The sequence below is a fragment of the Varanus komodoensis genome, unplaced genomic scaffold (genome assembly GCF_004798865.1).
Source record: "Varanus komodoensis strain SLA01 unplaced genomic scaffold, ASM479886v1 scaffold4, whole genome shotgun sequence".
NCBI classification, from domain to species: Eukaryota; Metazoa; Chordata; class Lepidosauria; order Squamata; family Varanidae; genus Varanus; species Varanus komodoensis.
Window position 1 is genome coordinate 42354757 of NW_025335941.1, and position 25629 is coordinate 42380385.

The 25629-nt window shown below is 41.2% G+C and overlaps 1 protein-coding gene across 5 annotated transcripts in view; it reads left to right on the forward strand.

Moving 5' to 3' along the window:
- Window positions 1–25629, forward strand: part of DCLK1 (doublecortin like kinase 1) — a 317888-nt gene that overhangs the window by 214820 nt on the left and 77439 nt on the right. For all 5 annotated transcript variants that reach the window (XM_044442668.1, XM_044442669.1, XM_044442665.1 and 2 more), the window contains exons 11-12: window positions 14532–14648; window positions 24483–24577. In XM_044442668.1, the coding sequence (XP_044298603.1) occupies window positions 14532–14648; window positions 24483–24577 (212 nt within the window). The remainder of the gene's footprint in view (window positions 1–14531; window positions 14649–24482; window positions 24578–25629) is intronic.

Below are 25629 nucleotides of genomic sequence, written 5' to 3' on the forward strand. Positions count from 1 at the left end.
GGATCCCATATGGAAAGCGTCCCTCTCCTGTGGCCCCCCACCTTGCCTCTTTTGCCAGGGGACTTGGACGAGGGCCTCCTGCAATGCCTTTAGTGTTGTATTTACATATAGGAGGAGATGGTGCTAAGGGAACATGACTGCAAGCTGTTCAGGGGTTTAAAGGTTGATAACAGTGCTTTGAACAGATCTAGCTGCCAATTCAGATAGCAATGGATTGTCATACTGTGCTTGCATTGACCAGTCCCATTAATAATTGGATGGCAAATCCTATGGGAGAGGACAGAGAAAAATCGCACACCTGGGATTTACAAGACATTTTTGCTGTACAAACATGCATAGGATTGTATCTAAACTAAACTGGTTTGGACTGCTTTTAATTTCTGAACTATTTTCAAAGGTATAATTACAAATTAATTATATGTACAATATTTTACAAAATCCTTTTTTAGTTTTAATCTGTAATTTATTCCTCATATTTTCAATTCTTACCCTTATAGATTTTAAAAGCTATTATTTTTGTCCTATATACCTTTTGAGTTGGGCATAACTATCATGTTTTATATAAGCTTAAATATTAAATAAATTTATATTTTTGTTCTATGATTCAGGCCTCAAAAATTAGATTTTGGCTGTAAAATGGGAGATCACGTGACATGCCAAACCACCCTATGAATAAGCTACACAGTGTGGGTTGATTATGGAACTATCCACAGTATGCCTCACAGACTATCAGGCTCACCATGGCTTGTTCCCCCTCTCCTGCCCTTCGGTCTTCCAGCTAGTATCCCAGAATCCTTCTTGTCTTGTCTGCACCTTGCTGCTCCAGTTACTGCCCCTATTTTGTTCACTGCATTTCTTTTCAGAATCTGAAAAGTCTACAATTGGAGTTGTATATTTCTTTATTTCTTTCCAGCCTCAGAAATGTGTGAAATTGTCTTTGTGGGGAGGGGTTTGGTCCACCATTTGGAGGTGTGCAACTTCACACTTATGCACATAGTCAGATATATTAGGCCTGCCTGCTCAATGTCATTGTGAGTTTCAGCTGTCAAAGGGAGTGAAGAGTAGTTGGTAAAGTAGAAATTGACCAGACAAGGCTACATATAGGCTTATTTTCACACAGTTGCCAAGCTGTCAAATGAAATTTATATTATATCCTCCCTCCCCTCTCAATTTACTTACCAGCTATGAAACAGTCATATATTTCCCAGTTAAAAAATAAAGTGAAAAATGCCTAGTCACTTGAAGAAATCAAATAACTTTACAGGTGGCAGAATGGGAAGGAGCAACTGGGGTGTCAACACAAGCAGGACCTATACCCTCTTTTCCAAAGGGGCTCCGTTTGATTTGTCCCATTCATCTGCATTCTTAGGGTTGTACTTTGCCTCCTTGACTACTGAAATTTACAAGGAAATTGACCAGACAACATGACATATCTGACACCCATAGATGTGCATTTGTGTAGCTCTGAATAATTGACCAAACATATGAGGTTTTCTTTTTTTTTCTCTCCACAGCACACATTTGCACATATAAATAAAACAAAAATTCCTGGGTTCATCCTTTGTGCATCCAGTAAAACAAACCAGGAAGTTGCAGTTAACCATAGCTTCCTATTATTTCCAGACCAGGAACTATGGTTATTGGCTTCCACGGAAGTCAGAATTTGAAAGCCAAACTTGCATTTCAGACAATCATTTCTCTTTTATATTTAAACTGAAGCACTGTGCTATTAAGTAGACACTGGCATAGCAAGCTCTTCAGATACAGGCTTCAGGTACAAGAATTACTGTATGTCACATATATCACCATAAGTTGCTGCTCATGGTTCATTTCCACTATGCCACAGATTTGATGGGACAATACCTGTTACTGCAGGAACATCATGGGGCAGTGAGTGCCTGTGTTCAAATACCAGAGGTCATCTGCTGATTGCTGGGTGGCTTTATCATCCCAAAGGAAGTGTGTGTGTGTGTGTATTACCTTGTTTATTCTCTGTTCCTTTAACAAATCATAAAATCATAGAATTGCAGAATTGGAAGGGGTCAAGAAGGCCATCAGTTTAACTTGCTCACTATAGGGCTCCTAGTTAAGTCATTTTTCTCAGACGGCTGTCCAGTTGCATCTTGAATGCCTCTATGTAGGACAGCCCAAAATCTCCCATGGTAATTGGTTCCATTGTCGCATTGCTCTAACAGTCAGGAAGTTTTTCCTGTTGTTCAGCCAGAATCTGGCTTCTTGAGCCTTTCATGTACTTGAAGAGTTCTATCTTATCTCCCCTCAGTCTTCTCTTCTTGAGGCTAAACATGCCCAGTTCTTTCAATCTCTCCTCACAGGTCTTTGTTCCAAGTCCCCAGATCATCATTGTTACCCTCCTCTGACTTTTTTTCTAGCTTGTCTGTGATTTTCTTAAACTATGGTGTTCAGAACAGGATGCAGTACACCCAACTTGGTGTCATCTGCAAATTGGACAAGTGTTTCCTGCACTTCCACATTAAAATCATTTTTAAAAATGGTGAAACGCACCGGGCCCAGGACTGAACCCTGCTGTACCTACCCATTACCACTCACCAGTGTGAGAAGGTGCCATTGAAGAACACTCTTTGAATATGAATCTGTAGTCAACAGTGTATCCACCCGATCGTTATTCCATCTAGCCTACTTTTGACTAGTTTGCTGATTGGGATACCATGGGGCACTTTGTCAAAAGCTTTGCTGAATTCCAGATAGGTTATGTTCACAGCATTCCCACAGTCCATTAGGGAGGTTACCTAATTAAAAATGAAATCAAATTAGTCTAGTAGGATTTGTTCTTGAGAAATTAATGTCTTCTGGTGAGCGTTGCATTGTTTTCCAGGTGTTTGCAGACTGACTGCTCCAGAATTTTCCCAGGGTTTAATATCAGATTGACTGGTCTGTAGTTCTAGGTTCTTCTCTCCCCCCCCCCCCCCATAGAAGTTAGGGACAATATTAGCCCTTCTCCAAGCATATGGTACTTTTCCCATCCTCCATGATTTCTCAAGGAAGAGACAGTGGTTCTGAGGGTTCTTCTGCTAGTTTCTGTATTACCGTAGAGTGCATGAGGCCCTGGAAATTTGAACTAATTCAAATTAATTAGGCGATCCTTGACCATTTACCTATCAATCTCAAGCTGTCACTACTTTACAGCAGTTCACATTATTATGCAATAGAGCTCTGCAATAAGCCTAAATAGATAATTTGACTTCCATTGAATTAAAGATAAAGCATTGCTAAACTTAGGTTGACAAGTCTTGTGTGTTTAGGTACTTCATAGCTGAAAATAAAAGCTAAGCCTATTCGTGATCTCATGGTAAATTTTGAAATACAGATGCTCATCATGATAGCCCCCATCACCATGTTTCCAAGTAGAATCCAAAATTGCAGGCAGTGCTGCTGAACCATATTACCAACCATTTGTAGGAGCTTCCATCTGCTATAATATGTATTTTGTATAGTTATGGGGTCTTAATTAAGCCATCCCCAAATAAATTACATTTCAGCAAGGAATAATACATTATTCCTGGGAAAACTAATCCCCCCCAGGCTATTCTGAAAATTGCAGTGACATTCAGAGTGAACATGAGAGGGGTGCTAGATGAAGTTAGCATTCTTGCTAATAAAAAACTCTTGTCATACATTGCTGTAAGGCCTGGCTCCACCACACCACTGAGGTGACTGAATAGAATGAATTTCTCCAGGAAATCGGCATCCAGGAGTTCTCTGGCCCTTCCTCCTCTCTTCTTTCAGCACTGTAAGGTGTGTTCATTGGATGGGCAGTGCTACTGTTACTAGAACAGGAAAATGATTGCTGATGATATATATGGGAGAAGACCATTGTTCAGGTAACCTGATCCCAAGCCATTTCAGGTTGAAACAGTTACACTAGCACTTTGAATTGGGCCCAGATGTGGGCTAGTGACTGGTTCAGATGGTAAAATAGTGACCTAATAAGATCATTTTGGGCATTTGATAATCTTGCTGCCCTATTTTGGATCAACTGAAGTTTCCAGGGCATTTTCAAAGGAACACCCATATAAAGGGTGGGCCAAAAGTAGGTATACAGTATTGATCAGGACACATTTAGTCTCTTAGGTGCTTGAAATATCCTCCATCAATGTTGCAACATTCCTGGAACCTGTCCTTGACAGGGTGACACAAATTCCGGTGAGCACCAAATGTCGATTAATCCTTGTGGGATGAATGCCTTCAATTTATCCAGTGTGTGAGGTCCTCCATGACCTGATCAAGACTGTATATCTACTTTTGGGCCACCCTCCATGATGCATTGCAGTAATCCAGCAAGAAAAATTGGTACCAAAAAATGAACCCATTCCTGAAAATAATGTTCAAATACATTTTAGTTAAAAAAATCCTTGCAAAAATGTATATAGTAGACAAAATTGCATACAAAACTGTACTAGAAGAAATGCCCACAAAAATACATATTTCATTCAAACTTTAAACCCTATCCCCCTGCAATTATCAAAGTTCTTAAAAACATGTTTAGACCAGAAGGATAAAAAGCTGACTGATTTCCCTTTCCCTACTCTCAACTGCCCACACTGGCAGAGAAAAGCCCACACTGGTTCTTTTTAACTCATTAACTCAAGTCCCCTGCCAGAAGAGCAAGGTGCAAGATGCACTCCTGCTTTCCCCCCAGCTCTTCTCTTTCTCTTTTCTCACTGGACAGCATAGGTGATAGACTAATATGATGCAGGATTCCATCAGTACTTGCTCTGAATGTCAGCTCCCCAGCTAGAAGTCTCTCTTTTCAGGTGCTTCCAAGGTCTGAGAGCCAGCAACTTTATGACAAAGAGTTATTCCTATTTTGCAGTCATAGTGATAGGAAGGTCTTCAAAACCAGTTCTTGCAGACTTTATAATTATTTTTTTCTAGGTCAGCCTGCAGAGCTCCTTAATTGAGTTTTGTATCAGTTCCAGGCTCTTCTGATATTCTCTGAATGGGGAGATATATGTTGTAAAGCATTTAGTAACATTTTGGTTGGGCGTGCTGTCAAATTGAGCCATTTTAAATTAGGACAAGTGGTGTGTGCGCTTTTGTAAATGGTCTTCTCTTACAATGAGGTGAATATCGTCATTCTAAAGGTCAAGGAGGATTACAGTTGACTACAATGAAAATATTTGCAGTTCCTAGAACAGTCATTGTATTTTCTGTAGGTTACTCTCCATGGGCTGGATCCAGTCTGAGTGGTACTTGGAATAGACTCATTGCAGCCAGTGGTCCTTAAGTTAGTCATGACTAATTGAAGTCTCATTGATTTCAAGAAGTATTCTTAACATGAATAAGTCTTCACCAAACACATGATTTTGCATTTGCTGGGCTTAGCAGCATGTTGGTGATGGTGTTAGTGGTGGTTATTACATTACATTATGCCCTGCTTTTCTTCCTCTTGCAAATAACCCACTGTGGCTTACGAGGCTCTCCTACTCTGCGGATCTTCTTTCCAGTTGCTGTAGACCTTGATAATCTCAATTCTGGAAGCATTACAAGGTTGCTAAGGAAATACATTTTAATTAAAAGTGTGCTTTTCAAATATTGGAATGAAGACATTTTTATACTCGGTTGTTCTTCACAACTGAAAACTAAAAAGTGTATTGCTTTAGTAATTTATTTCTGATTGTCCTTCAGGGTCTGCAGATGTTGCATATTGCCCTATTGTTGATGCCATCTCAACAATAGCAGAGGGGCGTCCTAACATTTTTAATAAAATGGATTTTAAGCAAGGAGAGACATCTTGGATCCTCTGTGTGGCTTATCTTTGTAGTGCAGATGTTTTCAAAATCTAGAGAAAGTCTCCATCTTTCAGAAATCGGTTTTTAATAACCTTGGGGAGATTCCAAAAATTAATCCCTGCCACACAAACAACTTCACATAAAAAAGCAGAAGATGGTAGAGGATTATGTTTTAGCTGAGCAAATGCTCTGTGACAAGTTCTGATCTGGTTTACAAATAGGAATTTTTGTTCCACTGGTAATTCAGATAACACTTCTCAGTGAGCGGGTGGGGGCGAGTGTATAAATCTGCTAGGCTTCTTCAGTTCAACTAGCAAAGTTTATTCTGCTTATTTTCCATTATATGGTCTATTAGAGAGATGCTACACTGCTGAAATATTTCAGATGGGGCAATGCAGAGGAAAAGGTCAGTAGGATTTTTAACATTTTCTAAATTACTGCGCATTTAAAACATTGGCAAAAAGTGGCAATGTCAGAAAGCATTCCTATTTTGCAGGTGGTGCTTTCATTATTTTTATGCCAACTCTGACAAGATATTATACACTTGGCATCTTGGCTATGTGTTGTCTTTGCTGTATTTTTCATCTTCATTCCAGTATTATGGTATCTAATATTCTTCAGTGATTTTACACATTCAAACTTATGTGCTTTACAAGGTCAGCATTATGAAACCACTTGGAACATTGCTATTTCGCAATTTACTTTATTTTATATAACATCATGCAGCTGGTCCAACAGAACACTTAGTTTGTGTTCTCTTCATTGTTTCTAGCTCTTTCCATAAATCCCTTTGAATGATAAATTTCTCTCTTGCATTTTATAGGACCCCCCCTCTCAACACACACACACACTTCTCTGTGCTGTGATGTTGACTCTCTATCCCCTTTACTTTGAGTGCTGTTCTTCATACAGCACATGGTTAAACTATGGAACGCACTACTGCAAGATGTGATGATGGCCACCACTTTAGATGACTTTAAAAGGGGATTGGACAAGTTCATAGAGGAGAAAGCTACCTATGGATATTAGGCCTAATGTCTATTAGTCCTGACTGCTGCATGCTGTCTCCAGTACGAAAAACAGTATGCCAAGATACATCAGTCGCAGGGGGACTTGGATGCGAGGGTGCTGTTGTATTCATGTTCTGCTTGTGGGTTATCTGTGGCGGCTGGTTGGAAATTGATTGCTGGACTATAGATCCAGTATGGCTCCTCCAGTGTTCCTATATTGCATAGCTTATTGTCTCTGATGTTCAACATCTCTCTCATGGCGCACCTTTCCTCCACTTTCCCTCAACACTGGGCATGTGAACTGTTTTATCAGAAACAGAGCTAGGCAGAAACTAGTTAGGAACTGACAGAGAATTATTCCAGGAGAAGCAAGTGTGCTGAGGAAGCAAAGTAGTTTGCAAATCCAAGTCATGGTTTTCACCAAATTAGAGAATGAATCAAAGCCAGGAACAACTTTGCTGGAACTGGAGCTGAAGAAGGATATGAGGGAAACAGATATAAAAGAGGAAAAGAAGTTCCATAAGTAATATAAAGCAAAGTAAGATCTGATAGAAATGATTCTGAGAGATGTGTTGCCTAGGTGTGTTGTCTACTGTGACTGTGGTGACTACATTTCCAGGGACTCGGGCAGGGGTCATTTCCATCACCTGCTACTTGGAGTTGCTAGAATTGAACCTGGAACTTTGGCATGCAGGGCATGCGCTTTATCACTGAACTATAATCCCTTCAATGAAAAGAGAGCTGCTGTAGTGCAGTGGTCAGCGGGTTGGACTGGCACTCTGGATATCAGGGTTCTCGTCCCTACTTGGCCATGAAGATCACTGAGTGACTTGGGGCTAGTCATGGGCCAGGTTCACACAATCATGGGAGTTGGATTTCCCTGACCCCAGTGTGATGGTCACACACCATGCAGGTTGCTCGGTTACCTTCATGGCACATGACTTCCTATGTTGTCAGAATTAAGAAAGATACACAGTGGGAGTGGCTTGAGAAGCACTCCAGAGCCACTGGCTTGTTCTTGGTTCTGAGGTGGTACAAAGCCGTCCTGCTACTTTGCACTTTGCTGAGTTCAGACAACACTGGAAGCCATAGGCTCATTCAGTACGCACTGGCATTTGCTCAGTGGGGAAAAGAAACCATGATGGATTCCTTCTGCCCCACGATCATGCAAACCTGTTCACTGACTCTGAACCTCCTGTGATAAAAAGAGAAGACCATATTAACCACCTTGGGTGTGGTGCAAGAGGAAGAAAGGTGGGGTATGAATGCAATAATAGGATAACTCATGAATATTACAGCTCCTTCTTCCTTCCATTCGGGAAGCTGGCCAAGGGAGCAAAAGTGTGACATTTTCTGATATATGTGATCTTGTCAGAGGTCTGTGACAGAAGTCTGTTCCTACAAAGTTGCAATATCAAGCTCCCATGCTCATCCAACCCCATGTTCTCATTTGTTTGGACCAAATGTGGTACTCTAGGTGGTAAGGATTTCTCAATAGGAAAAATATCCACTGGTGCCTCTTTTTCTCTTTCTCATGTTATCTAATAAATTAGAGTTGAAGTTCAACTAGGGCTCGTTCATATATTTGGCAGGAAAGCAGTAGGACCAAAGCCTCTCAGAAACTGTTGAGCGTAAAATAACCATTTTGCAGGTTAGTGAATGGTGTAATTAACATCAGCGCACAAAATTCACAACCTTTCCTTTACCCAAGACAATCTGTGCAGAAAACAGTTTGAGTCTCAAATTGTGTTTCAAAGTACAATGACTACTATAAGCCATAATTTCTTTTTACTGACATTATTGCATCCACATTCTTTAGAAAATCAGATAGTGTAAAAGAAAAAGCTAAGTACATGTTGATTGTGCTAAAAACATTGTATTCATCTGCAGCTTTGCTTCATACTGGTGGGCATCTGCTAAGAAATGTTGTACTGTGGACAGCTTCTGTTTGGCATTCCAGTTATTCCATTCTATTTCCATCCCTACTCCTTTTTCCACTCCCTTTTCCGATAGTCTGTCAACATCTTGTGCTTACTGAGGATGCTCATTCTTCAGTGGGCTGTTTTGAAGGAAGAGTGGACACACTGGTGCCCAGTCCTACCTATATAAAGCTCTTGCATTTTTCTTTACGCATATTTACCACTTTCATCCCTTGGGACCTGTAACACTTTCTCAATTTGAATTAATAAAAGGCCTATCTAGGCAATACCATGATTCTCTCTGCCCTTTGAAGGCTGTGTGAAGCAGCCGTCATTCTGCTTTTCCAAGATCTTCCACTCCATTCCCCTTCCCACTGGCTCTTTCAGTTCATTTGTTTTGAGTTTGTTTGTTTGGGTGACATCCTTAGGTATGTTTTGTTTAAAACATTGTAACTCCTTCATACTTAGGGATTGACCCAAGGTGATAATATTCTTCTACATGAGTAATGCTATCGTGCCTGCATATACAAGTACTCAAAGACCAGAGATTGCTACTGGTGTATGTACTGACTTACATTCTTGTGAGGTTTCAAAGCAGGACTGATTCTACTTCTCCATGTCCTTTTGTGACTATAGTGCCTGTTGGTGTCGACTACAGTGTCTGTCAGATTCAGATGGACCAATGGTCTGCCTCGGACTGAATTTACATACCATAATAAGCCCCAGTGTGCTGAGAGCCTTGTTAGTGCCGGCTGGCTTTACCATGGAGTGTTAATGTGACAGGGATGTTTCAGCCTGTTTTTATCCACACATGTCACCCTGAGACCCACTTAGCTTGCAATAGGGCTGTTGAGGGTGAAATGTTCTCAGGGTGGCTTCTCCAGCACCCAGGCCTGGCAGTGTGGCTTGTCCCAAGCAGCTAGAGGACTGTATTTGGAAGCACTGTAGCTTGGTGCCCTGAATTTTTCCTCGCACTTTGGAAATATGCAAATAGTTCATAACTAAAAAAAAAATCTAGTCCTTCACTACTGTGCATGTGCACAGAAATGACTGTCTGTTGTGTTCAGGTTCACCTTGGCAATTCCCTTGTATATTACCTACTCTGCTTTGGAAAACATCCTAAGCTGTAATCTACAAGGATCAGGGGGAAATACTTATTAAAAATGCAAATACATGCACACAATTCAGAAGCACTGAAAAGCTTTTTAAAACACAAGGGAAGTAATTGCTCTGAAAAGGAGCACCAAATTGGGGTGGGTGGGGAGTAACTCCTACTTGTCAATGTCATCTAACTATTATGCCTTGAACTGAAATGTCTCTGTGTCTTCCCGTGTCTGACACTTCCCTGAACTCTGACAGCAGCTGCTCAAGTGGACAGAGTGGTTGATCAGAGCACCACTGCTGGTTTGGGCAGCCCAGTTGCTCAGTTCTGTTCAGGGAAGTGCCAGAAGGGGGAAGGAAACTGGAAAATGTCAGTCCAAGTTGCAGCAAGGAGATGACTTCAGCAAATGGAGTGCTACGTTCCCCTCTCCTCACAACTCCTTTTCAGAGCAATTACTGCTGGAGTGACTGTGCTCTAGAAATTTGTGCAACTCTCCGCTCCATTTACTGCATAGCCTTGAAATTTGCACAACATCACCTGGTCTTCGTATGAGTGTACATTTCCTAATCCCTGAAACTGGTCTGTAACTACTGTATATAACTGAGAGGAAACAATGATAGAATTAGCAGGCATAAAGGGAACTGAAAGTGGAAGACAAAATAGATCAGGCCATTCATAGCATGGGGATACATGCAGAATTCATGGCACAGCAGTACACTGGAGGGGAAATCTGAAAATCTTATAACAAAGGCGTGAAACAGAGGGCAAATTTGTGCAAATCTTGTAGAAAGCAGTAGAACGGAGGGCAAATGTGTTCAAATTCCCTGGCAAGGTTTGCAGTTAGCTTCCCATGTGTTCTCTTACCTTAGAGTGAGGGAAGTGTCTAAGTTACATGGACATTGACAAGAGGAAAATAAGGGCAAGATTAGCTAAGTAGTATGGAGATGGCCTTTCACTCTTTTGCAATCCCCCCCATAAAAATAGCTTTGAAACATTCCTGCATCCATAAAGGCTGAGAAAAAAAATTTCCTTTTGCTGTCTGATACAGGAAGCGGGGAGGGGGGGATTTCCCTCATCAGCCAGCAGCTGTGCCCGGCCAATTGCAGAAAGGGTGCTGATGCAGAGGATGAAAAAATGAGGGTTTCTGTTGCACAGGCATGTGGATATGTGCCAGCAATGGGCTGGGGCACTGGGAGGGAATGATGCAGTCTTGGAAGTCATCTGTCAGGAGTAAGGGACAAGCCACCCACCTGCAGGTGCACCCTCAGTCACATCCTTTCAGGTACCAAGGCTGCCGTTATCTACCTCCTTCCAAGCAGCTCTAGACAGTGACTTTCTAACTAAAGGCTGTGTTAAGTTAATGCAAGCCAATCTGACTGGCTTTAAGGTCTAAATGAAGTCAATAACAAAGAAGCAAATATAGTTAGAATACTAGCTCTTAAGGAAGCTTGACTTATGGGTAAGAAGTCAACCCAGAACTGAATACCCCACCTACTTCCAAGTACAGATTACCTGGACACTTCAAAGGCAGATCATCTTGCCTCAGGGCCTACCGCATGGAGTGGATGCTCCTCAGTTAGCCTGCCATCTTCAGCTGATGCCAGATCTTGGGTTTCATGATGGTCAATCCTTCCTCCTCCTCATTAGCAGGCTCACCTTTCCTTCCCACGGTGTCTGAAGCTGAAGGACCCTCAACTACCACTGGGCCCACTGGTCTTGGCATCTAAGCTGCAGATTCTAATTCTTCCTCTGCATCTGAGTCAGAGATTTTCTTGAACATTTCTCACCTGTCACTGGAATAACTCTGTTGTCTCTGATCAAAAGGCAGAATAACACAGAGATTCCTCTCTTCCACCTTCAGCCTAAGTATTCAAACCATGGTGTGGCTTAGGAACAAGGTTGCCCTCTGCTATTCTGTGTGGATCACTAGCACTGCTGAGTTGCTAAAAGGAGAACGGGGAAGACTGATCCGTGTACATGTGTAAAAGGAAGGCAGGAAGATGGGAAGGAAGGAGCCCCATCTCCTCTTGAATCCCCTTTAAAATCCAGCATCCCCATTCGAACACCAGTGCTCACCTACATCCATTCCCATTTTTTGATGCTGTCTGAAGCAGATTGCCCCAACCTGCCACTTGGCCTCTAATGATTATAGCAAAGTACAGTTACAGTAACACTTCCAAATTGTTCTGTAACATCTATTCTTGACATTTATTTCGCTGACCGATTCAAAGATTTCTCTGAAGCATGCCCTTATAAAGTATAGTTTACATTTATTCACCCTTGACCATCATTGTTTATGCATGTCCAGAAAATTTAGAAAAGAAGTACCATTTCCTGAACATTGTTTTCCTTCTGGAGTTTTTGGACAGTATGCACCAAGTCTGCCAGCTTTTGCATAGTTGCTATGCAAATATTTGTCTGATGTGAAAGTGCAGGTGTTTGAAAATTCTTTCGATTTGAAGTTCTTCTATGATTAATGTGCTAATTAAAAGATCCTTATAACTGTAGCAATTTACTTCTTTCCATCCACCATTTTACAGCATCTCAGACGTTTTAAGTAGAAAGTATGTCCTCTTAGTTTTTGGATTGTTTCTTTTACATATTTGCAAACCCCCTGAATCTGTTAGTAGAACTGCTATAAAAGTGAAGTATCCAATTTTTACTTTCTTTTATTTTTTATAAATACTTCATGTGTGTCCTGGAGTCATACACATAACATTTTATAGGTAATTTTTTAACAAGTCACTTAGCAAAATAGAGGCATTTTACAGCCTTTGGGAACCAGCCATCAATGCTTGGCATCAGACACTACAGAATACAGAACAGGTTATGGGAAGTCAGGACCTCTGAAAGTTGATGCAGGCAGCCACAATGCTCTTGGAGCAGTATCTTTTATTATATAAATTCTAGACAATCCTGAGTATCCTCACCTGAACGGTATTCAATTCCTGTAATGCAAAAAGGAATTCCTGTTTTTCAGTTTAAATACTTTTTTGCATAACTGAGTCCTAATATATGTTTACTTAGAGCTGCAGACAGAGAACCATATCTTGATCTGATTAGGATCATGCCCTGATTCATGTGAGGATGAAGTATTATACAACAGTATTAGAGAAATACTGCCTGAAATAACAGACAAACAGACCAGGAGCTGCCTGATCCAGCACTGGGAGCTGGGAGTTTTAGTAAGTTCATCCCCAGCAGGTTTTCTTCTCAAAGCAAAGTGTTGAGCAACTAAGATCAATTGGGGAGGAAGAGGCTGGTGCTGTTGGGAATGAAAGAGGCAGTGTTTCAGGGCCAGGGTGACATTTTTGATGGGAAGGATGAGATCTGGAAAACAGGGCCTCCAGATATGGAGGTGGAGCAGTCATAGGCCACTGTCTCCAGGTGTTCAAGGAGACCCTGAGAACAGCCAGCATCTGCAAGTGCCAGGAAGGGCATGGGACAGTAGCCAGATGAGCCTGGTGTGGTGCTTGATCCCCTGATGTGGTCTCAGGAGAGAAGGGATCGTGAACTAGAAGGGCTGCATACAGCTAGGAGGCTTGCCCAGTTCTAGAAGGGCTCTCCCAGAGCAGTGGGGTCCAGGGTTACTCAAACGGAGAGTTCTTTGAATTAGTTTTTAGGTTGGGTTCAACAAACTGTTCTGTGTATGTTCAGAGACTCTTTCTTTGCTGGTTGTGGTTTTCTGGAAGTGCTTGGAGAAGAAGGAGATTTTTTAAAGGAATGGTCTGTTGTTCTGAAAATAGTGCCAGGCTTTTGGAGTTAGGAAGGAAATAGCATTCAAAATGGAGTCAAGGGTTCAAATTGGAACTTGACCAGTGGTTTCCTGACTAAGCAATTCTGCCGCACAGACTAGCTTGCGTCCTTTGCCATATATCTTCCACACTTTCCCCCTTTAAAAGTTTACCCTAATCCACCTCCCCAATTCATATCTTCCCCAATACACATCAATCTTCTATCTGATAAGTCAACTATAATTTTAGTATTTATGTGACTATATCTGTAGGCTATCAGGTACACATAGTCTAAGAGCCATTTTGTGGTGATAATTCAGTGCTGTGTGGCATATATAAGCCCCAACCTGAACTTATTCTAAAGTGGCAAGAGAGTTTCAGCCATTCATTGATTTTGCTGATCTTGCTTATGAACCACTCGAGCAACCTCCACCTGCCCGCATGATTGATTCTGTGCGCTTTGTGGGAAGCTGCAGCCCACCAGAGGATTATGTTGAGGGCAGTGGGAGAACACTGTTTCACTCTCCTCAAAACCTTTTATGACTGCCTTGATAGAGACTTGCGTTGCCTTATGTTACGTTAACACTTTTTGATATATAGAAACAGACTTCTGCTATATCCTTTAAGGCACACTTGCTTATACTGACACATGATTATAGTGAAGAGTGATGAGCTGCATTGAAAGGGAGGGGATCAGTAGGTTATGTAGGCAGAGGAGTAGACAACCTGGTGCCCTCCAAATGTTTTGCAGTGTAACTCCTTAATCTCTTACCATTGGCCAACTAACCAAGGCTAAAACATTTAGAAGGCACCCACTTCCCTATGCTTGCTTGCAACATTTATAGGATGTTGAGTTGCCATTATTTAAGTGTTAATTTTCCTTCTGAAACATAGGAGATACATTGTATGGACTTCCCCCATAAATCATAGTAAAGGAAATAACATGTATTCTGTTTGCAATTTTTTAAACTGGTGCAAATTACTTTGTCTTTCAGAATGTCGAGTAGTGAAATCCACTTCCTATACCAAAATAGCTTCGACATCACGGAGGAGCACTACCAAGAGTCCAGGTCCATCTAGACGCAGCAAATCTCCAGCATCTACCAGCTCAGGTAAAGCTGTTGATATACACTTAAATAAATCAGAGAATAGTAGAGTTGGAAGGGGCCAGAAGGCTGTTGAATCCAACCCACTGCTCACTGCAGGACTCTTAAGTGAAACCATCCCTCTTGGACGGCTGTCCAGTTGCATCTTGAATGTCTCTAGTGTGAGAGAACCCACAACCTCTTGGGGTTATTGGTTCCATTGACATACTGTTCTAACAGTCAGGAAATTCTTCCTGATATCATGCTGGAATCTGGCTCCCTGTAACTTAAGCTGATTATTCTGTGTCCTGCATTCTGGGATGATTGAAAAAAGATCCTGTCCCTCATCTTTGTGACAGCCTTTCAAGAGTTCTATTATATCTCCCCTCAGTCTTCTCTTCTTGAGGTTAAACATGCCCAGTTCTTTCAATCTCTCCTCATGGGGCTTTGTTTCCAGTTCCTGGATCATCCCTGTTGCTGTCCTCTGAACCCTTTCCAGCCTATCTGCAACTGTGGTGGCCAGAACTGAACACCGTACTCTGGATAAGGCCTAACCAGTGCTGACTAAAGGGAAACTAGTACTTCACATGATTTGGAAGTGCTACTTCTGTCAATGCAGCCTAAACTAGAATTTTCCCTTTCTGCAACTACATCACATTGTTGATTCACATTCAGTTTGTGATCTACACCAATTCCAAGATCCTTCTCACTTGCAGTATTGTTGAGCCAAATATTTCCCATCTTGTAATGATAAATTTGGTTTCTTTTTCCTAGGTACACTTCTTGGCATTTGTCCCTACTGAAATTCATTTGTGTGGTTTTCAACCCAGTGTTCTAACCTATCAAGATCACCTTGAATCTTCTTTCTGTCTTTCAGACTATTAGCTATCCCACCCAGTTTTGTTACTTGCAAATTTGATAACCATTCCCTGCACTTTCTCATCCAAATAATTAATAAAATTCTTGAAAAACACCAGATCCAGGACTGAACTCTGCTTGTTACCTCCCCCGTGTTTGAGAAGGTGTCATTGATGAGTACTCCTTGAGTCTGATTCTGTAGCTAACTGTAGATCTATCTGATAGCTGTTCCATCTAGTTGACTTTTAGCTAGTATGATAATCAGGAGGTCATAGGGTACTTTGTCAAAAGCTTTGCTGAATTCCAGATAGATTATGTCCACAGTATTGTCACAGTCCATCAGGGAGGTTACCCAGTCAAAAAATGAAATCAGATTAGTTTGGCATGATTTGTTCTTGAGGACTCCATTTTGACTTCTCATGATCACTGCATTGCTTTCAAGATGTTTGCAGACTGACTGCTTTATAATGTTTCAGAATTTTCCCAGGAATTGATATCAAACTGACTGGTCTGTAGTTCTCAGGAACCTCCTTTTTGCCTCTTTTGAAGATAGGGAAACATTAGCCCTCCTTCAGTCATCTGGCACTTAACCCATCCTCCAGAATTTCTCAAAGACTGCAGACGGTGGTTCTGAGAGTTCTTCTGCTGATGGAGTGTCTTTTGCTGTTGTGGTGCATAAACCTTTGTCTGTTGTTACATCCAAGTATCGTTCTCCCTTCGCTGCAGGATTCAGTTTAAAGGCCTCCTTTCCCAAGAAGGGAAAATTATCAAGGACCCAAAGTTCTTGACTCTCCTTCATAAAGCTTCAAAGTCTGATGTGATTTCTTCAAAGCTCTGCTTGGCAGGGTTGTTTGTTCCTACATGTATTAGAAGGAAGGGATACGTGTCAGTGGGCTGTATGAGCCTTGGCAGTCTTTCAGTTATATCACTAATCTGTCCTCCAGGGAGACAGTATACCCTATGAGTCCATTGGTCTTCCCAACGGAAATGTATTTCCATCCCACACAACAGGGAATCTCCCACAACTAACATGCTGCCTTTCTTGTTCCTGTGAGGCTTGGTATCATTGCCACTTTAGCCTCTTGTTCAGTGTTGCACAGGATGACTTGTAGTTCTTCCATGGTAGGCTGCCCTGCAGTCTCATCCTTGTGGAACTGAAAGTTCCGCTATGGCACTGGTGCAGAGTACCTAAATTTCCCCCTTTTCCAGGGAACTTGCTTCTCCTTTTCCCTTTCTCCAGGATTCTCCTCTCCTGCCTCAGCTTTCTGTTGCTCTTTTAGTTTCTGTCTTACTCTTAGCTGTTGCAGTACCACCATTCTGCCTGAAAACTTTTCATCTTTTATTACTGTAAGAGCAGACACTCACTGCTCTAGTGCTTTCACCTGTTCTTCTGACAGAGCTACTTGCTTGCACTTGCTTGCATGTGTAGACTATGTTGACCTAAGGCAACAAAACAAACACAACACAGATGTTGCAGGTCCACCATGGGGGACACATCACAGTCCATTCTTTCTACTACCTTTTTGATTTTAGCTTGCTGGACCTGTTGTGACAACCAGTGCTTTCTCCTGTCTTTCCTGAAGATTAACAACACAGTAAATAGGAGTGTGTTACAAGAAAGGAAACACAGTGGAAAGGAGGAAAGTAAGGGTAAAAAAAGAAGAAAGTTAGGGACCCGCCCCTTTACTGTCCCTACTAAACTCCACTGACATAGTCCTGTTTACTCTCCTGTTTGCTTTCTTCTATTTTTATAGTTATTTGTATTTATTTATATTATTTATGTATTCTATCCTATCTATATTCTTTCTATCCTGACAAACTGCCAAAGTTCTCTGGGCAGCTCCCAAGAATAATCTACCCAAAGCAAATGTTGTCTGAGTAGATTGCAAAGAGCTAATAGAATAAGGCATGATATTATTGCTTGTGTTCTCAGTGATCAGAATTTGGAAGATAGAGATCAGCCAGTGCCAAGCTATAGGAACAGAGGGGGCTCTCTCCAACTGCCCTGGTACTTCGGAGAGGAAGTGAAGCAGGCTGAAGAGGCCTCGGGACAGCTCATATCCTGATTCCTCCAGTCTCCCCTGCCCTCCACCCATTAAAATGTGCCCTTTCCTGCCTCTCTGAGGTCACAGTGGTCACTGACTCCCCTGTCTAAGGTTAGAGTGATGCCTGCAGCCTTGATGGGGCAATTCCCCATCACCCTGGGCAATGACTAGTGGCCATAGGATTCCTGCCTCAAATAATTCTATAGTAGTAGTAGTAGTCATTTTAACTGAAATTGCTTAAGACACTCATGCTTCAGGATGATAACAAAGTACTTTATTCATCATTTTAACATCATTATGAATAGTTATTTTGGCTAAGCATATATACCTAGAAAAGGGATTCAGAAGGACAGGCATGCGAGTTTTTAAAAATCAGGTTAATAATTATTTCTTGCCTACTACTGACTATTAAACATAATCAGAAGTAAACATTTAAACTATGCTCTGTCATGGTAGAAGAAAAAATTAGAGGAAGCACAAAGCTATAATCTGGATTTTGAAAGGTATATTTTGAACCATTTTTTTTTAGCTCCTTGCAAAATTCTGGAAAATCCTTTCTCAAGCCACTTTTCAGCCTGTGGCAACATAATCTTCTGAGAACAAACTTGAACTAAAAATGCAACATTTGCTAATTCTGATAGAATGAGTAGAACTGCATTTTCTTTTCTTTTTCTCTTGTCCCTTTGACAGGAATCTAACATGCACAAGTTAAACAGATAAAGCTTTTTAAAAAGTAGTAAAAGATGAAAAATGTTTCTCCTCTTGAATTTCTGTGCCTCTTTGTTACATATAATTATTTAATTATTTAAAGTATATTTATTTGAAATATTTACTTAAGTAAAAAGAAGCTTGTGATACTCAAGAGTGAGTAAAGTCTGACATTTCCCCAATGGTCACATCCCATGGCTAAACATTCTGTGTAGAAAAAGGAGATCAGGAGGAATGGCGGATTCTGAAAAATGAAATATTGAAGGTAAAATCACAGACTACCCCAGTGAGAAGTAAAAATCAGAAACATCTAAGGAAGCTTGTAGCTGCCCAAGGCACTCTCTAATGAGCCAATATTTTAAAATGACTTGTACAGGAGATCAAAGGAGAGTCATATAAAACAGGAAAATTATCAGCAAGTAGCCCTAGCCAAGTGTTTCAAGAAGGCACAGGTACAGAATGTTTTTGAGGGATGCTAAAAACAACAAAAAGGCTATAAATAAGCACAAGAAGGAGGTGGCTCTGCTGCTTAAGGAAGATGTTGAAGATGGTGATGGAGGGAAGGCCTAAATAAACACGTCTGATTTTGTTTCAGACTTTTCCCATGAGTAAAACATATTTAACTGAAGACAAATGCAACAGAATCAGCTTGCAGTCTAGGATAACTTAGAAGAGATAGAGAATATGTTGCTATTTGACATGAGTTCAAGTCTCCACTACCCAGTAAATTACACCATAGCATCCTGGAAGAATTTCTGGATGTAATTTCAGAAATGTGAGCTATAATCCTAGAGTGCAGGGGAAGTGGGGGAAGACTGAAGGTGAACAAATGTTGCCCATGTTCACAAGGTGGAGAAAACCCAATCTGGGAAACTGTAGACCAGTATACCTGACATAAGGCTAAATTCTGATGTCTAAGGCTAAATTAGAGGCTAAATTCTAAGCAGATTAATAAGCTGTTGATCTGTAAGCGTTTAGAAAATAAGATTAAAAAAGATGGACTTTTTTAAGAATAAAAACTTGGGTCCCTCACCATTTAAAGAAGGTGTGCATATGTGGCCCTCAGAGGTCTTCAATACAAGCCGTCTCAGGTACTCTTTCCCTCAGGCCCGCTTCCCACAAGCACATGATGCTGCTTTGGCTACCACAGTGACAGGCAGTTGTCCCTACATACCCTGTCATCCAGCAGACTCATGCTTCCACGAGCCCACCAAGTATCTGCGTTCGTTGACTGACTGGTAGAAGCCTGATTCTTCTGGAAAACAGGTGTGCAAGGATAGCTTTCCTTATATTCCTATTTCCCAGAAGAACTTGGGAGAGCACTGAGCAAAGGGTGTATATAGAGCATCATCCTTGCCTAGCAGTATCACTGATGGGATCATCAGAATGTGATGCAGAAAGGGGGAAGGCTTGGTCTGGATCTGGACCAAGTCTGCATGTGTGTGTGTTGTGTGTGTGTGTGGGGGGGGGCTGCTCACCCACCCAATGCTAAATTTGGTCCTGCAGACCTTGCAAATTGCCCATTCTAGGTTTAAAGATATTCACCAGCACTTTGAATTGTACACAGGAGAGAACATGAGCCCAGTGAAAACCCTGGCGGGGTTTGTTAAAGGGCAGGAGGAAACCAGGGGAAATGATGGCATCCTTAACAAAAGTCCTGTGGATATCAGGTGTGCTGAATTGCCCCTGAAGATTTGGTGGGCTGCCTAAAGAGCACCTATCCCTCTAGAGGTGCCAATTTTATTTTCTGTTTTCTATCCCCAAAACAAGATATGAGGAATAGTAGTTCCTCGTCTCCACTGTCTCTCTCAGCTCACAATTGCTCTTCTTTCTCCTTTATGCCCCATTCAGGATTTTTATTGAGATAATTTCTTGAAAATTAAAATATTGCCAAATAACAGCATTGCAGCACAATAATCTAGTGTTTAATCTAAATTGCATCATAATAATCTAATATAGTTGCTTACAGGATTTTCATCCCTTCCATTTTGTTATGTAGTTTTGGATTATGGAAAAAACAGCAGCATAAAATTCTCTGGAAATTGGAACCTGATTTACCTCCATAGCTATTGTGAAACTAAGTACTGGTCCCCATTGTTGTTCCAGTGTTATGCTAACACTGATGATATTGTGTTAGCATAAAACAATGCTTCTGTAATATAACTAATGCTGTGAGGACAGGTGGTGATCTGCTAAGAGCTTTTCTTCAAAATAAACCTCATGCTTCATAATCTTGTTTTCAAGTTGCACTGCTTTCTAGGAACACATATATTCATATATATCATCCTAAAATGCCTCCCTGAATTTTTAGTAAAACAACCTGTTTTCTTGGTCTCCCACCACACTTACTCATCCATGCTGGTTGCAGGGCATACAATGGTAGGATCACTGGAGCTGCAACTCTGTGTGTATGCAGGTGCAGCTTGACCCCCAAACTGTTCCCCCAATGATGGTCACACCTCCATCACCTTAGTTGGGAGTTTTTGAGCTCTTCCATGTGGCCGCTGCCTACAGTTCATGAAGGATGCAGTCCTAAGTTATTGGCCGCTGTCATTTCAAGCTAAAATACTCTGGCAGTCTTGATGTGTTGGCCCCATTCCTTTTGCAAGTGGCTGTACCCTATTTTGCCTTTGGCCCTGCCTGCCTTTGGAAAGTAACTCTAAAAAGTGTATTTGAAACTGAATCCAGCCCTTGGGTGGGTGGGTGGGGGAGAGAGAGAGAGAGAGAGAGAGAGAGAGAGAGAGAGAGAGAGAGAGAGAGAGAGAGAGAGAATGTAGTGAAGGCAGTATCTCTGGATATACTGTCAAGCAGCTGCTTCTTGTGGCAGCTCCAGGCTATGGTCACTTCTGACTAAGTTTATATTTACCTATGTTGTGCATTACCCTCAATAATAATCCCAATGCAATATGTATCATCATAAAGTGCAACTAATATCAATTTGTTTAATTGATCATGAGACAGATTGTCGCTGGACCAATTTGGGTTAATGATTAAATTTAAATATGGGAAAGTATACAGAATAAGTTTTAAACAAGATTTTTAAAAAATGCTGGCTTATTCAGCTGATTTGCATATGCTATTTCAGTTGATGAGCTGAAATGCAAAATTCAGTACTGTATAATCTGCGACAATTCTGTAATGCTTGTTTTTCACCAATTTCCACATTCTGGCCTTGATCCAAGTGCCAAGTCCCAGTAATACCAATGAAATAAATTACTGCTTTCAGTGGGATTTAGTCACAAGCCTTTAGCTGAATCTAGACCACTATTACCTGGTCTGCAGGGAAGGAAACTCTAGTAGTGCAAGAACAGCGAGTGTCAAATAGCAATTGAGTTTGAGTAATGAGTCCCATTTTGCATTTAGAAAATTTTAGGAGATAGTAATTTGAAAACATTGTCATCTTTAGCAGGAAAGGGGATGATCAGAATTCTCCCTAGTCTTCAAACAACGTGTGCAGCCCTCCTAAGGTGGGATGAATTCCCTGCTGCAAGGAGCAGAGCAGGAGAACTGGCAAAGGGTGCTGCTTTCTCTGCCCCAAAGCAGGAGTGTCTGCCACCTCCAGTGGGTCTCTGGAAAGCCCCACCAGGTGCCCTTCTTGCATCATCTTTGCCACAATGCTCAGCTTTGGTGGGGGTGTGACACTGAGATGGGAGAGGCTGAGCAGCATGAGCAGCATTTGACAAGAAAGGACCTGCCTCCACTGTGAGGTGGTCCAAGCCAAAAGCAGCAGCACAGTCAGTCCAGAAGAAGATAGGACATGTCATTTGAGGTGTTGCTAGCTGTGTGCTTAATTTTGATTATTCTGTTTTGCAAAGAATATTCTGTGTTTTATAAAGATTATTCTGTGCTTTTATAAAGTTAAGCTCCTAAACACAGTGTAGCTTGTTCTCTCCAGTGTCCTCTCCAACCTACATCTCTGCTATGTCTGGCAACCGTTTGGGTAAATAAACGATATCAACAAAACATGCAGGTTGTGTAGAGTACAAAATGTTCTCACTGTTATTAGCAGTTGATAAAAACAGTATGCACTCAGTACAGTTGCCAATTGCCATTGCTTGTTTCTCAAAATTGTCAGGATAATACTTGAATATAAACATACACTTTGAAATATGCCCTTCTGAATCCCAGTATGAAGTCTAAGGTATCACTATTTTGGAATTTGTTGGCCCTTACAGAAGAGTGGGAAGAAAGCCAGTTTTGGCTGCAAATCAGTATTATAATCTTATTCATGCATCTCAAAGAGATAATAGTGCTTTCACACATGCAACTTATATGTGTTTCAATTTGTGGAATTTTTTAGAAGACAAGTGATTGACCACCTTAGTAATGTACTGTTTGCTACAACCCCATGACTTTTTACTAGGATACCCAAGTTGCCTGTTACACGTGATTCATGTCCAAGCAGTTGCCCACATTTAATACAGTTGATGAATGAGTTCTGATTCACAAGTCCTTGTTCTTAGCGTGAATTCACTCAAAGGATTGTTTGAGCGATACACGTGCTTGTAAAACAATAGGCTTCCCCAAGAATGAGTTAACTCTTTCCCCACAATTGTAGTTGCCATCATTTGTTAACCCCATACCTTTCTTTTACCTGATCATTAGGCAAAAGATGTGGGGAATTGCTTTCAAAGATAAATTTAACACACATCAGCATGGTAATCATTAGCTGCTTACTTTATAATGTCATTACTGTTTAGAGGAAGCATGCCTACAGGTAAAGCCCTTCCCACCCTACAAAGCGCTAGAAAGCTTTTCCAGTTTACTCTGATGGCTTTAGCAGTTGTGAGACTGCCAGTCAGCTAAGGTTTTACAAGAGTTACTGTCATTGTGATTTTCAGATGAGTCATTTGGTATATTGCCCCCAAAGGCACCTCGTTATGATTCAGTGTGCAGTAGCATATAAGATTGCTAAGGCTTTGGGGGCTTTGTAGATCAGAGTGGGGGCTGCAGTTGCTCAGCATCCTGAAGTCGCGGCATTGTACTTAATTGACACCTTTGATGTAGCCCCTAAGACAGCACCTGCACCTCCCACTGCTGCTCGGAAGACGTCAGCCTTACGCAGAGCAGCCTTCAGCTTATGAATCCTGCATCTCATTCAGCTTTCTCTGTGAGCAGCTTTGGCTATCCTTAAGTAATCCCAACGCTTCCTATTTCTGCTAGTGCCTGGCTGTAGTACAAAGGCAAACATTTTCCTGCTTGGCATTATCAGATTAAAAACTAAGTCTGTGTCCATGTTAGAACTCATAGAAGGTAAGTTAAATGCCTTATTGCTATCCTGACATGTTAATATTAATGCAAGAGAGTTTGGATGTCTGGGAGCTGTTGCTTTTTCCTGTGGCTGTTGAATATGGATTGTATCCTAGCAGTGGTCTGTCTGAGAAGACATTTTATTTTGTAGCATTTCTGCCTCTCTCTCTCTCTCTCTCTCTCTCTCTCTCTCTCTCTCTCTCTCTCTCCCCCCCCCCTTCCCCTTCCCCTTCCCCTTCCCCTTCCTCTGCTTTCAGTAGATTGTTAGTACTCTTTTCTTAGTTTCTCTATGCTATGCCTTCCATGGTTGTTAGGTTTTTACTTATAATTTGCACCAGATTATATGTAAATGCAAAAAATGCCTGTAACTATCAATAGTTTAAAAGAACTACCATTCTTATTTAGAAGAGTAACTGATGGGAAGCAATGCTGGGAATGGCAGAGACCATGAGAGTTGCTTCTGAGTTACTGCTTGGGTCAAAGGTGTTGTGTTGATGTCTTTGCAAGCAGGCAAGCTATTAGCATCAACATGGATTTTTCTTTTCTTTCCATATATCAGTGGTCGTAAATTTCAAATGGATCGTGCATATCCCCTCTGCCAGTCCCTCCCACTCCACAAAAATATTGAAAGAAATTTTATGCAACTCTTAAGGCAGAAAAGGCATATGGCTGAGCATCTTTTTGCATGCACAAGCAGTCCACAGTTGAAGGCAATAATTTTAATTTCATCAGCGTTGTGGCCACACAGTGAATACCAATTAGTTGATCACTTGTTTAAGCACAATGTAAGGCAAGCCAGTATTGAGAGATTCACATTGTAGAGACCAGTTGCTTGAGAGCAACCTTACTGAATGCTTATTAGTAAAGCAAAGAATATCAGTGGTAAAAGTAAAAGAAATGGCAGGACAAAGTGAGCTACATCGCTTGTATTTTGTTGTTTTATTCCAGTGACACACTGGTCTGATGCCATGCTTGTTTGTTTGTTTGATTGTCCTTCTAGTTAATGGAACTCCTGGTAGCCAGCTCTCTACTCCCCGTTCTGGGAAGTCTCCAAGCCCATCTCCCACCAGCCCTGGAAGTCTGCGGAAACAGAGGGTAAGGATACTTGAGGTTTAATAGTGGCCCAGAGTGAACCCTTGCAAGTAGCTTTATCTAGTGCAGTGGTTTTTGAACTTTCTCCTTTCAGGGAACCCTTTCCGCATTAATTGAACAGCCAAAACACTGTTGGGGAACCGGGCTGGGGAATTTCTCCATTGTCATTTGTAAGTTGTCTTCTAATTGGCTTTGCCTGGTCTCCTGCTCCACCCTGTTTCTGCTTGTTTCCCCCTATAGAGAATCTGTACAATTATGTACTGAATTAGTACATGCACTGACTAGCATGGTTTGGTCATTCTGCAGCCTTTTATTTAGTCATATAAATTTTATCTCATGCTGCTAAACATGAGCAATTGTGCATATTGAAATACTGGGTGTAATTTTGAGCGCACGGTCATGTATATGAATGCCTGCTAAAAAATGAAACAAAAATAAAATTAGCGTTCGTTGTTCTTATGCATTGCTTACAAGTAAGAAAAACAGTATAGAATATGAATGGAAGGCACTGAAAATTCTGGCAAGAGTATAATGCACAATGCTGGTGTTCGTTTAAAAAAGAGAGAAATCAAAGCACAAATAATGGCTGATAACAAATGCACTGGTACCATAATGTGCAACCAGTACCTGGTGATTTTGCATCCCTGCAGGTCTACCATGGAATCTTGCATAAACATATATATGCAGAGTACTGGCCAAATGTTAGGCCTCACCACTGTTCTGCATAAATAGAGTTCAACCTGGAAAATGCCCAATGGATTCTTGTGGCCATACATCACAGGGTAGTAAAAGTCAAGTTTCTTTCAGGGAATCTGGGCACCAATTATTTATCTTATCATTGGAGAAGCCCTGGTAAGCTTACAAAGGACTGTAGGGTTTCCCAGAACACTGTTTGAAAACCACTGTTCTTAATAAGCACGGTGTGCCTTTGTTTTAGGATGCTCTTATATGAACTTACTAACAAATAGAAACTTTTACCATATTTGATGTTGTTGAAAAGTTCTTTAAAACTTCTTTGAACCATACAATATCTGGAAAGATTTTTATTGGAAAGC